At 49.6% G+C, this 17,615-nt stretch overlaps 1 protein-coding gene across 1 annotated transcript; it reads right to left on the bottom strand.

Annotated features, from left to right (window-relative positions):
- Positions 1–12,371: 12,371 nt before the first annotated feature.
- Positions 12,372–12,857, bottom strand: LOC134420504 (olfactory receptor 14J1-like; the record flags this gene model as incomplete). The annotated part of the gene is made up of 1 exon (XM_063160663.1): positions 12,372–12,857. A coding segment is annotated over one exon (486 nt), but the record flags the coding sequence as incomplete, so codon positions are not given.
- Between the last annotated feature and the right edge of the window lie 4,758 nt (positions 12,858–17,615).

The following is a 17,615-nucleotide window of genomic DNA, read 5'->3' as shown; positions in this document are numbered from 1 at the left end:
ATAGTGACTTTCTGACACCACAGAGTCTTCTGTGAAATCACAGTGCAGGTGCATGACATTCCAGGGTGACATCCCAGAGCTGGCTCTGTGATATCACAAGGGTGCTGCGTGATGTCCCAGAGTGGGCAGTGACATCACAGATGACTGTGTGACATTGCAAAAGGGCTGTGTGGCATCATAGGGGGCTGTGGAATCACAGATGGCTGTGTGAGGTCCCTGGGGAGGTCACTCTGCCCCGACCCCCCTCACAGTTCCCCCAGGAGCAGTCTAACCCTGCTCGTGCACAGTGGGGTCCCCTGTCCCCCCGGGTCCCCCCGCCCCCAGCCCAGCAGCCTCCCCCAGAGGATGTTCCATGAGATCGACCCCAGAGCCTGACACAGGGACGGAGGGCCGGGGCCCTGGGGGTGGCACAGGGGGACAGGGACCCCCCGGCAGCGTCCATGTGTCCCCCAGGGCCAGAGCCTGGGCCAGGGCTCCTTCACCCTGTTACGAACGAGGCCTTGAGAGTGCTGAAAAAATCCCCAGCAAGGGAGCAGCAAAAACCAGATTTAATATTAAGGGACAGCAGCACAAAGTTCCTTGGCAAGAGTCACTCTGCTCCTGACTGGGCACTTCAGGCACACCAATGAAACAAAGTAACAGCAAAACCAAGCAAAATCCAGTCAATCAAACCAGAAATCAGGCAAGAACTCCTCCTGGGTATGTGTGAGACACAAGGACAGTGAGGGCAAAGATAAAAGGAATATGGGCCAAAAGCTTAACAGAGCTCAAACTTAACAGGACTTTACTCATACCTTAACTTTAACTGGTACCTTCAACTCCCCAATTTAGCAAAAGAACAGCACTTAGCACTATTTAATCTAACTTAAAACCTATGAGTTAGAAATTTAACAGAGGAATTACACTTAACAATCCTTAACTTAGCTAATAAATTAAATGTAACAACTTAGAAAAAGAGCAACTCTTAGCAGCATTTAACTTTGTTTAGACCTCATGACTTGTACTTACTTACTGATATCTGGATATCTGACTCACTCAGGTATCCAAGGCACTCCAACCCCTTAGAGAGCAGCATTTCTGCCACGTTTCCCCAGCACAGGCACTCCTGTGTGCACGCAGACACAAAGAGTCAGTGCAAGGCACTTGGGAACAGTTCCCCTGAGGGCAGGAAATGCTCCCTGTGGATGCTTCGGCATCTCCCCAGCAGGTGAAGGGTTGACCCTGGAGGAGGGGGAGCGGATCGGCCCAGGCTCCATCATTGTTTGGGATCCCCGAATGCAGCAAACGGGAGAGTTCCCGGCTGGGAGAGGCCCCACTCAGAGGGAGTCGCAGGCCCAGGAGAGCTCCAAGGGCTCCTTTTGGAGCACTGTGTGCAGGGCCCCAAGAGAGGGGCTGCAGTCCCAGCAATGGCTCATCCTGGCCGCACTTGGCATCAACAGCTTTCTTTGGCAGTGTGAGAACAGGGATGTTGTGTTACTGAGATAACAAAAACAGTTCCCAGGGCTGCTGCTCCAGAAAGCAGGAGCTGGTTGCGCAGCAGCAGTGCCTGGAGCAGACAGTGTTTGTGATGAGCTGCGGAGGGGTTGAGCCCAGGGACTGTTGGCCAAGGCCGAGCCCCAAGGAGCTGGCAGGGCGGCCTGAGAAGGGGAGGGGGGAATGCAGCAGCACAGGGCCCATGGAACCAAGGGACCATTGTGACACTGTGGGGCCCTGTGAGACCAAGGGACCATTGTGACTCCGTGGGACCTCATGGAATCATGGAGAGCACTGCGACATTGCTGGGCCTCATGGAACCAAAGGGACAGTACTGACACTGTGTGGCTCCATGGAATGTAGGGATCATTGTGACATTGAGAGGCCCCATCAAACCAAGGGGCCATTGTGACACTGCAAGACCCCATGGAGCCAACAGTCCGTTGTGACATTGCAAGACCTCATAGAACCTAATGGAGAGACCATTTGGGCACTGCAGAGCCTCATGGAACCAAGGTCCATTTTGACACTGAGGGAATCCATAGAATCATTGGGACACTGTGAGGCCCTATGGAATAAGGAAAGCATTGTGACACTCTGAAGCCTCATGGAACCAGTGAGACCATTGTGACCCTGGGGATCCTCACAGAACCAAGAAGACCATTGTGATACTGTGGGGCCTTGTGAAACCAAGAGGCCTTTGTGACACTTCAGGGCTGCATGGAACCAAAGGTCCAGGGTGATATTGCAAGGCCTCATGACATCAGTGGTCCATTGTGACACTGGGCAACCAAAGGAGACCATTGTGACACTGCAGGCTGCATAGAACCGAGGGGCCATGGTGACATTGTGGAACTCCATCGAACCAAGGGTTCATTGTGACACTGCAGGCTTCAGAGAACCAAAGCTCCAGGGTGACACAGAGTGGCTTCCTGTTATCAATTGTCCATTGTGACACTGTGCAGCCAAAGGGAGACCATTGTGACACCACAAACCCCCAGGATCCAAAGGTCAATTGTACATTGCAGGCTGCTTGGTACAGAGGAATCGTGTGTCATTGTAGGGCCTGGGGAACTGTCGGGATCATTAGCTTGTCAGAGTGACCCCGAGAAAAGTTTGAAAGTCTCTTTTCCCAGCCCGGTGCTTGAAGAAGGAGTCAGGGCTCTTCATTTCTCGGTCTCAGGGTTGTTTATTTTATCTTATCTATTAAAAATTTTCTAGTGCCCTGCTGAGGTCAGCTCACAAAGACAGTCCAAAGCATTCTGCCTGCCCACAGGGCGGTGTTATGTTTTTATACAAAAACTATGTATACAATGTTCACAATTACTTTCCAAAACCTATCACCTATGTTAGACATTGAGCTTCTACTCTAAACCAATCTGTAAGTGCCAACACCACAGCAGAAGATGGAGGCCAAGAAGAAGGAGAAAGGCTGGACACACTTAGTTCCCTCCATCTTGCCCCCATACCAAAAACGCAAAAATCTACTTTTCCACCCTGTGAAAACTTCACTAATATTCTATTTAAACTGTTGTGGCTTGCTGATCTTCATACAAGGTTGGTAATTTGCTCCACGGTCATAATCAAAACCACAGGGGCATTTTGGGCTCTGTGCCAGGGTCTCTGAGACCCCTGACAGGGGTCTTGGCTGCTCAGGACAGCCAGAGGGATGTCCTGGGTCCTGACAGGGAACCACAGAGACCATTGTGACACTGCAGGGACTCATGGAATCATTGGGACCATTGTGACACTGTGGGGCCTTATGGAACCAAGGCGCCATTGTGACACTATGGAGCACCATAAAGCCAAGGGAACACAGAACAGGTCTGGCTGGTTTTGCCTCCCATGGACTGCCTGACTGGTCCAACTGATCTTGGCATGTGGAAGGTTGCTTCTCATCTGCTGCTGAAATACTGGGGCTCTGTGCTTTCCTTCTGATGGAAAAGAACTGTCCTTCTTCTCCAGGCACCCATGGCCTGAATTGAGATTTCACCTCCAAACTTCCTTTTATCCAGGGATTGTTCCCTGGAATATTGCCAGGACAAGTTTTTCTGGCAGTGGTTTTGCAAGGGTCACCTCTCATCTTTCCCCAAAACACTGGGGAAGGCTCCGTGTTTTCCTTTCCACGGGAAAGAATTGTGCTGCATCTCCGGGTTTCCATGGGTGAGATTGGTGCTTCACCTCCACAACTCCCTAGATCCAAAGACTGCTTCCCGACAAAATCTGCCATCCCTGACAAGTCTGGCTGGCCTTGGCCTAGTGAGCCTTTCAGCTGCTTTCCAAAAACTGGGTCTCTGTGCTTTCCTACCTATGGAACTGTCCTTCTCAGCCAGGTGCCCATGGCCAGAACTGGGGTTCCACTTCCAACATTGCTTGTTGTGAAAGACTGGAGGAGATTGTTGGATACAAACTTTTCATGTGTGAGGGAAGGAAGAGGCAGGTCCAGACCCTGCCCTGGAGCCCCAATCCCCCCAGAGCCTCTATCCCAGCCCAGCAGTGGCTGCCAGTCCCTGGCACAGCACAGGCAATGCTCCACAGCCACCTCTGCAGCCCCCAGCCCAGCTCCTGAGGGACCAAATGAGCCCAAGGCCCACCTGGGGGAAGGGCCCAGGAAGACCAAGGGGTATTTGAGGCTCACCACAAGGCAAGCACACATCTTGACCCTGCCTCCTCTTGGAATTTCCATCTGAACACTGCTGGAATCCAGGAATTGGTAGCTCTGTGTGTGCTTCTCTAAATCTTTTTTGTCTTTCTCTCTTTCCATGTCTTCTTATGTTTCTTTGCTTCTGCAGATATTGAATAACATGAAATTGAACAGGCTTAGAGTTTGTGAAGTCAAATGGGCCAAGTCAATGCTTTGAGATGTGTTTTTTGTTGATTGAATGTCTGTTGTAGTTTGACATGAGAAGAATTTTAAAAAGTAATACAAAATTTTGTGTAACTGACAATCTGTTTAAACACAAAGACACTGAACACGCCTCTGTGATCACATAGGTAAAGATGAAAAAACCCAGGAACCTCCTCTTTCTTTTCCAGTCAACAAAGAAGCAGCGGGCCCTGGCCCCAGCCCCCATTTCAACCAAACCAAACCAAACCAAGCAACCCTGCCGTGGGCTGAGCCCCTTCCCCCTCCCCAGGCTGCCCCGTCCCCCCGCCATTGGTGTCATTCTAACCAAACCAAACCCCAACAGCTACCAAAAAGGAAAACAAAAGAGGCTACAAAACCCCAACCAGAAAAAAGCTAGCCACAGCTATTAAAATCTTACCATCAAGTCCCCTCCCCCAAGACAATTAAAACTAAAACCCCCAGAACCTACAACCCACACAAAATAACCCTATAACTAATATTAAACACAATAAAAAGCCCCAAACCAGTCATAAAAGCAATCCTAATACAACTCAACCACAACTTCCCCCACAAGTTATCAGCGGGTCAGGTGTAAATCCTTTCAATACTTCAACCCTCCCTCAACTAAAATAAAAAAATTAAAAAAACCAACCAAAAAAAAAACCCATAAAAACATAAAAGTCAGTAAAAAGTTAAATCCCTCCCCCAAAAAAGAAGAAAAAATACCTTTATCTTAAAACTAAAATCTTCTTATTAACTATAAAGAAAAAACTCTTTTTCTTAATAACACATAAAACTATAAAAAATTCAAATTATTCAAAATATTTCAAATTAATCAAAGAAAAACCTGCATGTTAAATAAATAAATGTTAAAATAACTGTAATTTTACAAAACAGGGGGAAAAAAAGGTAATCCAGTATCCCCAAGAGAAGATCTCCATTGTCAGAGATAAAAATAATTTAAAAATAAAAAATAAAAAAAATTACCTTTAAACAACTCATCTTTAAAACAATACCCCTTAATTTGACATGACCCATCAACAAGCTGTAAAAAAGCTTGTAGCAATAAAAACAACATCACAATAACAAAGATCCCGAGACAACTGTTATCCATGACAAAACTAAGAACAAAAAACAACCTATTTTTTCCTCTTGTAAAAAAATCTCCTTAACCTTATAAGAAAAACTTCTCCCCACACTAAACTAAAAAAGTTGATTCTAGAAATAGTGAACTGACTAGAAATTTCTAGTTTACTTTCTTTACATTTTCAGTAAAATGAAAAAGATGTAAAGAAACAAAAATTATTCTAAAAAATTTATTTTAATTCTTACTACCTTTTATTTAATTTTACTTTTAATAAATTTTTTTTCATACCCTTTTAAAATTTTAAGCCCACTATACCTTTCTTGTAATCCTATCTCAAAATAAGATAAATACATAAATAATTACCCAGCACTAAAACCCAACATATTCATCAGTACATTAATTAGGACATCTCAAGATTAGAAAGATCTATAATTAACATACAAAAAGCACTACAGTGCCATAAAAAACATTTTGTCAAAGCTTCTCTGATTTTCCAAAATTGCCAGTAAAGCCTGTTTTGTTGTTTTGAGTTCCTGAGAATCCCCAGTTCGTATATCTCTAGGGAGTCCAGCTCACAGTACCCAAGCAATTGTAATTCTTTTCAAATGTCTCCTTGAGAGAATTGTTTGGCGTTTAGGGGGCAGGGCTTGTGTGTCCTGCTTGGCCCAGCCCAGGCAGGGCTTTCCCAGCCACATTCCACACTCCATTTCCCAGCTGGAGCCGCTGGTGCCTCTGAGTTGTGCTGCCCCAGCCCCAGGGACGCTCTCCTTGTCTGCCCATTCCCCCACGGTCTCTGGGCAGGGATGGCCTCAGTGGGGGCTGCTGACATCCTCAGCACCTTGGAGGCTGCTGCTGAATTTTCCTGCTCCAGAGGCTTGTTCAGCCTGCAGCTCTTCAGTGCAGGAATTCAGTGTCTCAGGGCTCATTAAAATTCAGAACACCTTAACAACCAAAGCCTCTGGGAATAATTTGATTTCGGTTTCCAAATCTTGTGTGGTTAAAAAGAGAGATTTCAGAAGTGCATTCAACTGAATATGTTCTATTTAAAAATACTGTGAGAAAACATTTTTTTGGACCTGTTTATTTTTTTTTTTTTTGTGTTAATAGCAATCTCCACTTGACATTGAAACCAAGTACCTCCTCATGCAGTTTGAAGATATAAAAATCAAGACCTTTCATGGCTGACAATCAATCAGACTCTGTCCCTATCCCCACCCCACCATTTCCCCCATCCAAGCCCTGGCACTCAGAGCAGCCTTGTGCAAATCTGAGCTCCCTCCAGCCCAGGCAGCACCTGCAGCTTTCAGCTCCTTGGCTCCAGCTCCCACCTGCATTCCTTGGAGAAGGAGCTGCCCAAGACACAGAGGGATGTTCATTTCTTCTCAGCCAACAAAGCCAAGGGAAGGCACAGCTCCATCAAATGCAAAAGTCATTCCTCTGCTGGGCTCTGCCCTGCCCCTGATCCCCACAGCCTGTCCTGTTTCCTTCATCCCTCCTTTGTCAGGGACTTTGTGGTACAAGGGAGCTCTGCTCTAGCTACAGGGGGAGGTCCAGGTGCCACCACTGGAGTGGGAATCACAACTCATCATGTCTGTGTCCTTTTGGGGGTCAGGAACTGGTGAGACTCAGAGGCACAGAAAGTTTTTCTTCATGGCCTACAGACCATAGTGGAACAGGACACAATTTAATATCAATCACACTCTTCCCTGAGCTATGTACAACACCCCAGCAGTATCTGATGAGTCCACCATCCACAAGTGATTTCCGTACCAGAATTATTTAGACAAACATGGTTCTATGATTGATGTAAACAGAATTAAGTTCTTGTATCAGGATGCTCACCTAGATTGGGTGCAAAGCAGCTCAAACAATTCCTGATTTGCAAAGCTGTCAGTGGTGGATGGAGAAGGGAAGTCAGGCTGCTTTTGGTGTTGAGGAAATGCTGAAACCAGCCTGACTAATTTCATCTCCTCCTGTCCTGGCTGATCTCCTCTCTTTCCCCTTCTTCCCATTGGCTTTTTCTTTTCCCCCAAGCCCCCTGTCAAGAGCCTGGCTCTGTGTTCTCCATCCTCTCCTCACTGGCACTGCCAGGCTGGGATGAGGAGCCCCTCAGCCTTCCCTGCTCTGGGCTGGACAAGCCCAGCTCCCTCAGCCTCTGCTCACAGCCCAAGGGCTCCAGCCCCACCTTGGAGGCCCTTCCCAGACCCTGCTCCAGCTGTCAGACATCTTTCCTGCCCTGGGGAACCCAACCCAGGCCACAGTGACCTGGATAATCCACGTCCTTGATGTCCTGGTCACACAGCCCTGGCCCCTTGTCCCCATGTCAGGCTCTGGGGTGGATCCTGTGGAACATCCTTTGGTGGAGGCTGAGACGAATTGGGGATCCATTCTGAATTAGGTGAAGTGCCGGGAAGAGGTGAGAGGTCTGTGGGGCCAAAGCTGAAGGAAAGGCCGCATTCCAGAGACAGCAAGGAGACAGAGAAAGGAAAACAGAAATTACCGCAAGGTCGATCTGCCCCAGACCTAGGAATTCCTCTGATAAAGAAGAACTAGTGCTAAATGTCACGCGGAATGAATATGTATGAACTTATTGTGAAACTGTATGCATATGCATTTGGGAGGGGGATAAAAGAAGACCCGAGGTCTTCAGAGGTACGCTTGCCTATTGGGGAGGCTTGCGTCCGGCGCGTGTCGTAATAAAGCATACCGAACTTTACAACTTTTACGAAGTTGGGAGGTTTCATCTTTTCTCTGCAAAACAAGGCTGTGGCTCCAGGTGGGCCGGGGGGATCCCGGGGGACAGGGACCCAGCTGGGCATGGACAGCATTGGACTTGTTGGGAGAAACTGTGAGGGGGAGCTGGGGCGGAGTGACCAACCCAGCGACCTGACACAGCCCTGCTGGGATGTCACACAGCCCCTCTGTGATGTCACACAGCTGGTCTCTGATGTCACAGCCTGCTCTGTGATGTCACAGCCCATTCTCCAATGTCACACAGCTGATCTCTGATGGTTGGTCACAGCTGGTCACAGCCAACTCTGTGATGTCACAGTCTGCTCTGTGATGTCAGACCTCTGCCCTCTGATGTCACAGATGGCTCTGTGATATCACAGGGGCAGTATATGATGTCATAGCTGCTCAAACACCTCACATAACCCACTCTGTGATATCATAGCCCACTCTGTCACCTCATGTTACCAGATGATAAATTGTCTCCACCAGGTGAGCTGACACCCGGACCTTGTTCTCCAAAACCCCAGGCCTGTGGAAACCACACAATGCCCATTGTGTGAGAAGGGGAACTGGAAGTTCAGCAGCCTCAGTGTCCTGCCAGCTCAGCCAGACCCACTGCAACATTGAGATCCACAACCACCATGGACCACCAGAGAGACCCCAAGACAGAACAACACATGGGTGAAGGGGAGGGGAAATATGTGAATGATTTTGGGGAAACCATTATCATATTTATGTTTAGTCTGGGAAAATCAATGAATATGTGTGCAATATACAGAATATAAACAGAAACTTTCCTTCACTCAGCCTGCAGGGCTTAGGGAGGAGCTGTCCCCCGTGCATCCCCCTGAATAAATAATGCTGCTTTTTAATGCTGCATTGGGGTTAAGGAGTTTTCTATTTTACCAAATTTTTGGTAACACTCCCACTGCCAAGGAAAGTTCTGTCTGCTGCTGTTCACAAACACAGAAGGGCTGGTGGCAGATGTTGGGCTCAGAGGTTGCCTGGGGCACAGTGACCATGAAATAAATAAGTTTTCAATGTTCTGGGAAAGAAGGAGGGGCAGCAACAAAACTTCTACACTGGAATTAGGAAGGGCAGACTTTAACCTGTTTAGGATGCTGATTTTGGGAGTACCAAATCAGGTCCTGATTTTTTGAAGAAAAACATCCCTTAAAAACAAAGGGGTCCAGGAAGGATGGACATGTTTCACAGAAGTAATCTTAAGGGGAAGGAGCAGCCTGTCTCAATGTGGCAAAAGATGAGCTAGTGCGGAAAATGACTGGCCTGGCTGCCCATGGACCTTTTGTGGGAACTCAAGGGTAACAAGAGGTGCATCAACTTTGGACAGAAGGTCAAGCAGCTTAGGAAATGTTTAAGGATGTTGTGAAGTCATGCAGAAAAAAAGTCAAGAGGTGAAAGCTCAATTAGAGTTTAACCTGACCACTTCTGTAAAAAAAAAATAGACAAAGTTTCCACAATTAAATTAATAGCAAAACATGGGATTAGGAGAACCTCTACTCTTTATTGGATGCAGTGGGGAATATAGAAACTAAAGATAAGGAGAAGGCAGAGCTACTTAACATTTCGTTTCTCTCAATTTTCGATATTAGGGCAGGCTGTCCTCAGGACAAGTGCTCTGCTGAGCTGGTAGATGGGCACAGGGAAGAGAACAGACCCCCGTAATCCAGGGGGGAGCAGTTGGTGACCTGCTGAGCCCCTCAGATGCTCACAGGTGTGTGGGATCAGATGGGATCCATCCCAGGGGGATGAGGGAGCTGTGGATGAGCTCCCCAAGCTGCTCTCCATCATTCACCATCAGTGCTGGCTCAGCAGGGAGGGCCCAGAGCACTGGAGGTGCCAGTGTGAGCCCATCCCCAGGAAGGGCTGGAAGGAGGATCTGGGGAACTCCAGGCCTATCAGCCTGACCTGGGTGCCCAGCAAGGTTATGGAACAGATCACCTTGAGTGCCATCACAGGGCACCCACAGGATGGCCAAGGGATCAGAGCCAGCCAGCGTGGATTTCAATGTCTGCACTGATGATCTGCATGAGGGGACTGAGTCCAGCATCAGCAAATTTGCAGATGACACCAAGCTGGGTGTGAGTGTGGATCTGCTGGAGGGTAGGTGGGCTCTGCAGAGGGCCCTGGACAGGCTGGATCCAGGAACCAAATCCAACAAGGTGAGGTTTAACAAGTCCAAGTGCTGGGCCCTGCATGTTGGCCACAACAACCCCTGCAGTGCTACAGGCTGGGGACAGAGTGGCTGGAGAGCAGCCAGGCAGAAAGGGACCTGCAGGGACTGATGGACAGCAGGCTGGACATGAGCCAGCAGAGTGCCCAGGTGGCCAAGAAGGCCAATGGCTCCTGGCCTGGGTCAGGAATGGTGTGGCCAGCAGGAGCAGGGCAGTGATTCTTCCCCTTTGCTTAGCACTGCTTGGGCAGCACCTCAAGTGCTGTGTTCAGTTGTGGGTCCCCCAATTTAGGAAGGACATGGAGGGGCTGGAGCGTGTCCAGAGAAGGGCAACAGGGCTGGGGCTGGAGCGTGTCCAGAGAAGGGCAACAGGGCTGGGAAGGCGTCTGGAACACAAACTACCAACTCCTGTGAAGAGCAGCTGAGGGACCTGCAGTTGTTTATCCTGGGTAAAAGGAGGCTCAGGGGAGACAAGGCAGTGTCAGGGCACAGGTTGGACTTGATGATCTCCAAGGTCTTATCCAACATCGCTGATTCTGTGACTCTCTGGAACCACCCTTGGAGCAGTTGCAGGAGGAGCCCTGGGCCTCCTCTTCAGAAGCTCTAGCAGCCCAGGTCCCTCAGCTTCTCCTGCCAGCCCCAAAGCCCATCCTGTCAGTCCAGCAGAGCCTCTGCAGCCCCTCCTCACTGCCCAGAACCGGGAGCCCCAGAGCCAGACACAGCAGCCCAGATGTGCCCCCCTGGCCTGGGGTGCCTCTGGCAAGGGAGCAGCACCAGGCACTGCAGGAGCATGCAGAAAATTCCTGCAGCACTTGTAGGATGATCCTGCTGCCCAAGGGACGTTCCCATGGTGCCAAGTTAGGAACTGCAATGGGAGTGGGGCCAGAGAGGAAAGGGCAAACAGGGATGGGCTGTTTGCAGGGCAGGGAAGAGGGGTGGGAAATAAGAAGAAATGTGTAGTAGGAAGCGTAAAGAAAGCAAAGAAATTTGTAGCAGGAAGAGTAAAGAAAGCAAAGAGTAAAGAAAGTAAAGGAAAGTGAAGCCAAGGAAATGCTCAGGGCAGTTTGGGGGTGGCTGCCAGGCAGCCCTGGCTCTGAGCAACAGCGTCTGCAGTGGGACAGGAAACTCCCAGCTGATGGGAACAAACTTTCTGGCTGACTGCAGATGCCACAACAAACCTGAGTGGTTTCCCTGGTGACCCCACAGCCCTTGCTGGCCCCAGGGGCTGTGATGGCATTTGTGCTGCCTCAGGTTCATGTCCCCACACCAACAGCATGGGTGTGCTCCCCCTGCTGTGTGCAATGCAAACAGGGGCTCCTCAGCCAGTGTTGCCGTGTCTGTGCCTGCAAGGATGGGGCACCTGTGTGAGCTGGGGGAGAGGCCAGGTCTGCAGAGGGGGGATGTTGTTGGCAGCTCCATGAGGATGCCCTGGGATGCTGCCCTGGGCTGTGCAGCGCACTGGGGATAGATCAGCCCCTGCTCTGCTGCTCCTTCCCATCTGCCCCAGGGCCCTTGCAGAGCCCCAGCCATGCTGTTTGCCCCCAGCCTGCCCACAGCCAGCCTGGGGCTGCTCACAGGACTTTTCTGTGCTGAGCATTGGCCTGGGCGTGTTCTTGAGAGAGCCTGGGCAAGGAGCCTGGAGCCCCCAGGCCCTGGCCTGAGGTGTCAGCGCTGCCCCAGCAGTGCCCATGGCCTGTCCCTGCTGCAGCCCCGGCACTGCCACCCCCAGGGCTGTGCCCGGCCCCGAGAGCACTCAGGCCCTACAGCAACACCAGGGCCACCAGGGCAGTGGGGCAGGGCCACGGCAGCAGCACTGGCAACACCAAGTTGGCACAAACAATGACATCACTTTGTAGAAAATATTTAAAATTTTAAACAAGGACAAAGAACCTCCAAAATGAAAATAACAAGAAGTATTAAAGGTTACTTTTATTACAAGTGATTTGCAAATACTGGCCAGAGGTTTAATGTTCTAGAAACCATCCAGTCCTCAGTCTCCAAACTGCAGCCTTGAGCTCCTGGTTCCTCAGGCTGTAGATGAGGGGGTTCAGGGCTGGAGGCACCACTGAGTACAGAACTGACAGGGCCAGATCCAGGGATGGGGAGGAGATGGAGGGGGGCTTCAGGTAGGCAAACGTGCCAGTGCTATAGAAAAGAGAGACCACGGCCAGGTGAGGGAGGCAGGTGGAAAAGGCTTTGTGCCGTCCCTGCTCAGAGGGGATCCTCAGCACAGCCCTGAAGATCTGCATATAGGAGAAAACAATGAACACAAAACAACCAAATGATAAAGAGGCACTAACAGCAAGCAGCCCAAATTCCCTAAGGTAGGATTTGGAGCAGGAGAGTTTGAGGATCTGAGGGATTTCACAGAAGAACTGGCCCAGGACATTGCCATGGCACAGGGGCAGGGAAAATGTATTGGCTGTGTGCAGCAAAGCATTGAGAAAGGCACTGGCCCAGGCAGCTGCTGCCATGTGGGCACAAGCTCTGCTGCCCAGGAGGGTCCCGTAGTGCAGGGGTTTGCAGATGGACACGTAGCGGTCGTAGCACATGATGGTCAGGAGACAAATCTCTGTTGCAAGAAAAAAAAAAATCAGAAAGACTTGGGCAGCACATCCTGTGTAGGAGATGTCCCTGGTGTCCCAGAGGGAATTGTGCATGGCTTTGGGGACAGTTGTGCAGATGGAGCCCAGGTCGCTGAGGGCCAGGTTGAGCAGGAAGAAGAACATGGGCGTGTGCAGGTGGTGGTCACAGGCTACGGCGCTGATGATGAGGCCGTTGCCCAGGAGGGCAGCCAGGGAGATGCCCAGCAAGAGGCAGAAGTGCAGGAGCTGCAGCTGCCACGTGTCTGCCAATGCCAGCAGGAGGAAGTGGCTGATGGAGCTGCTGTTGGACATTTGCTGCCGCTGGCCATGGGGACCTGTTCATGAAGAAAGGACAGCAAAGATTTAGAGGAGGTACCTGTCACCAAAATAAAAGCCATTTCCCATATACCCTCCTCTGGAATAGACACACACACTCTTTTTTGTTTTTCTTTGGTGTTCTGGGGTTCTTTTAAAAAGCTTCTCCCTTTCTCTGCTGCTGTTCTTGGATATCAGAAAGCCTCAGAATTTCCGCTGCCCCCAGGGAAACAGAGTGCATTCTGTGAGGCAAAGTGATGAATGTAAAGTGCGGGTAGATGGTCTCACATTCTGACCTGTTCAGAGTTTCTCTGCGCTTTAACCTTTCTCAGGTGGAGGGGGGCCACATTCCAATGATTCCCCTATAATGTCACCAGGTCCTGGTGAGAGCAGATGGATCCACCACAGCCCAGCTCCACATTTGAAGCCAAAACCTCATATTGCTCATTTTCCAACCCAGAAGCATTTTCAGTGTCAGAACACCTCTGCATCTCCTCTTAAATCTTATAACTCAGAGATGCTCTAGGACAGATTTGCACCCTGGATTGAAGCTCCCAGCTTGGACTGAAATCTCAGGGACACTCCCAAGTGTCCTTATGCTGACATTGGATGAAGGGAGATGCAGCTCCTTCCCTGGCTGCACTGACAGCATTGCCCAGAGCCGGGCAGTGGGGACAGCGTCACCCTGAGCCAGCTGTGCCCCCTGCCAGAGCCCCCAGGGCCAGTCAGCTGCTCCCAGCCCTGTGCTCTGCAGAGGGAACTGGGCCCGGGGCTGCAGAGCTGCTCCACGGCTCTGCTGCAGCTCTGCCTGCACAGGAAGGGCTGCACGCCTTGGAGCCCCAGCCCTGAGGACAGAGGCTTGGCTGGGGGCACAGGAGGGAGGGGGCTTGTTCAGAGGGAGGGGCTGCACTGGAGGGGATCCTGTGGGCATCTCTAAACTCTCCCTGCCACAGCATTGCTGGGTGTTGTTTTGTCTCCTTGCCTGATCTTCTCTCTGCTTCCTGGAGATTTCCCTCCTGCAGGTGTTTCCCTGTGCCTGATCACTCCTTGCCAGCACTCACAGACCACAAAACTCTGTGAACTTATTGATCACTTAAAGTAACAGTTCAGATGTCTCAGGAATTTGTCAAAATTCATAATCAACCTTTAATATTTATCTCTCCTCCCTGCCATTCTCCACGCGTAGGAAACTGAGGACAAAGTATTAGGAAATGTCCTTTTTTTTGCCAAAATCTTTATCTTGGAAATATTGTATGACTGATCAGAACCCCTCAGAATTTTAGACCTTCACGAGCATTTCACCTCCCCTGCACCAGAAATACCCAGAGTTGTACTCACAGAGTCTGTAGGCAGTAGGATGTTCCAGCTTTAGGAGTTCACTGCAGGTGCTGCAGCTGCATTGTGCTGCAGCCAGAGGTTCCTGTGCCAAGGGCTGGCAGTGATTCTGCCCCAGGCACTTCTCAGCACCTTCCCAGCCCTGACTGATTGAAGCTCTCTGTGCCTCTGTGCTGTGCCCAGAATGGCTGCAGGCAGTGTCCCAGCCCTGCTGGTCTGGCAGAAGAGCTGCTCATCAAGAGAAATGTGCTTTTGAAGCTCTTCTTGGTTACCAGGAGCTGCCTCTGTGCCAGGAGCCCAGCCCAGCTCAGCAGCACAGACACAGCACAACGGCCTTTAATGAGCCTCTGGGGCTTTGTGCTCAGGCTCTGACCATCAGTCCCTGAGAGGGAGCTGAAGAAACCTCTCCAGAACTCCAAGTCAGAATCCAACTCCAAAATTTCTTGGACTTTCAATGGGTCCCACTGAGAAACACGACTGAGAAAGTGTCCCCAGGCCCCAGGCAGAGCAGAGAACTGGAGGCAGTGATGACAGGTGGGGACGAAGAGAAGCCAAGTCTTGGTGCCTTGGGGCACAGCAGGGTCTGTGCCACCAAGGCCTGGGAAGAGACCCCTTGTCCTGAGGCCCTGGGGCCTCCTGGCACAGCCCCAGCCAGGCTGGGCACTGTCAGCCCCTTGTCCTGCCCTCAGCATCCACCCCTAGCCCACATCCCAGTGACCTCAAGGATCTGCTGGAAGGAGTCCCTGGGGAGCCTTGCTCAGCAATGGCCCTGGGGGCTCCTGAATGTTCCCAGGGACTGCAGGATTTTGAAAGGACTTTGGGTTTGGCTTTTGCCTTGAGTCTCTGAGATGTCTCTGCTATCCTGGCCTCCAATTATCTGCTGTACTTAGTCCCTGGAGAGGCTTTGTCAGTAACAACACTCAGTGGGATGCATTAATACTTCAAGGTACTTCAGTTATTTTAAGGTACTTGGTGTTTCCCTTTTGATACACACTGTGTGAGAGGTTTTACAATCATGGCCCCAATTATCTGGTTTAACAAGTCCCTTGAGAGCTTTGCACTGACACTCAGTAGGGCTCATTAGCACTTTGAGATACTCAAGGTTTTTAAGGTACTTTATGGATTTAAGGATACTTTTAGGGACTTTTAAGGAATTTCCTTCCAAAATTGAGTGTCTGAGAGGTTTTTGTGCCATCCTGTCCTCCAGTTCTCTCCTCCAAGGAGTCCATGAGGATCCAGGGTTGGGTATCTTCCCCCTTTTCTCTTGTACAACAAAGATGGAACTGAAAGAATTTTGTAAGACTTTCTAAAAGCATCCAAACAAACATGGGACAATTAACAACACAACAACAACCACTAAGAGAATTAATAGTCCTGTTTTAGCTAGACATCATCCAACCCTTTAGTCCTCAGGATTGGAAGAGTTTATTGAACCAATATTTTTTTTCCACTTGAAGCTTCTTCAATCCTTCCTTCAGTACCTGAATGCTCCTGTGGATTGACTCGCTCTGGATGGAGAGGTTCATGCAACACATGCCTTCAGAGTCTACACAGCCATGCCCCTGTGCCCAAAGTAAAAACTCTATCGCTGTTCTGCAAGGTGGCATGTCTGATGGACTCTATGTCTGAGAGCAGGCCACTCAGTGTGAGGGAGGTAGCATTGATTTGCTTACTTAACAGGCACCCAGGATGGTCTGATTGTCCTAAAGCTTTAGCTGCAGCCACCCAAGGCAGTCCACATTGGGGGTGCTACCATCTGATACCTGGATTAAAGCTTGCAAAGCCATCTCTTTGATATCATCCAATACTTCTCTCAGGACACCTGCTGCTTGATCATCTGGTAGGCTGTGTTGTCCTTCTCCAGCTGGATGATTGTTTGTCAATTCTGCCCTTGCCTCATTATTAGCATAGTCTGCTATTAATTGATTTAGTAAACACTTCCATCCCCCTTCCCAAAGGGTGTATTCTGTAGGTGACAACAACATGGTCATAATATATTTTAAATCATATGATGTTGAGACATGTGCTGTAAACATGGCCCTCATTAGTCCATTAAAACAAGGTAAGTCCTTCCTATGGTCTTTATTTGCCCTACACAGATCCTTGATTTCCCTGTAAACCAATGGCTGATACCTGGGATTCTGCCCCCTTCTTTCATAACATACCGGGGCAATGAGGAGTTTTGAGACTATTTGCCAGTCTCCTTCCTTTACTGCTTCTTTCTGGATCCTTTCCTGGGGATCTTCTGGGGTTGAGGGGCAAGGTGGCTCTGGGGAATCCAAACTGTTTTTTAAGGAGGAAGAATAACTTGGAGGAGAAACATTTGGATTAGAAATAGTGTGACAGTTGGGTTTAGTATCTGTGACCATGGGGTTATATTGTTGCTGGAGGGTGAGGCAAAAGGCACTGCCATTTTTTCAGGTGTTGAGGAGGAAGGGTCTTGATTTAGGATGGTATACCCCTGGGCTGGTGTCGCAGTCGAGGCGGTCACGACATAAAGCAGAGACCACAAGCAGTCTCAGTTAGTAACACTTGGCAACAGTTTATTAATGAAAATGGCTGATCTTTTATACACTTTTCAGTTGTTTACCCTTCCTCTACCTTAGCTATTGGCCACAATAATTCAATACCATGCCATTGGTGAAAAGTTACTCTGACTCCACCTAACTTTCTAAAAATGCTTCATCCAGCTGAAGAATGCTCTTATCTTCCTTCTCTCGATCTCCTTGGTTACGGCCTTGGAGAAAGCTCCTTATCAGCTTCTTCTTCTTCTTACTTCTCGCTCCTTTAGCTAACAGGCCCGCTGCTAGCCCCTTCCACAGGCTGGCATTCTGGAGGCATGGCCCAGGCTGAAGGTGGAATGATTGAGAGTGGGGGCGTGACCTGCAGTTCTGGGGGTGGAGTCTGGAGGTTCATTCAGGGTGGAAGAGAAGGTTGTGGTAGCAGGAATTGGAGGAGCCAATATGGAGGGAGGACAGTCAGGCTCAGGGGCATCTGGAAAATTTTTAATGATCCACTTCACAATTGATTTTTATTTGTTCTTTG

The sequence above is a fragment of the Melospiza melodia genome, chromosome 7 (genome assembly GCF_035770615.1).
Source record: "Melospiza melodia melodia isolate bMelMel2 chromosome 7, bMelMel2.pri, whole genome shotgun sequence".
NCBI lineage: Eukaryota > Metazoa > Chordata > Aves > Passeriformes > Passerellidae > Melospiza > Melospiza melodia.
Note: the sequence above shows the minus strand (reverse complement) of the source record. Positions and strands in the feature narration are given on the sequence as shown.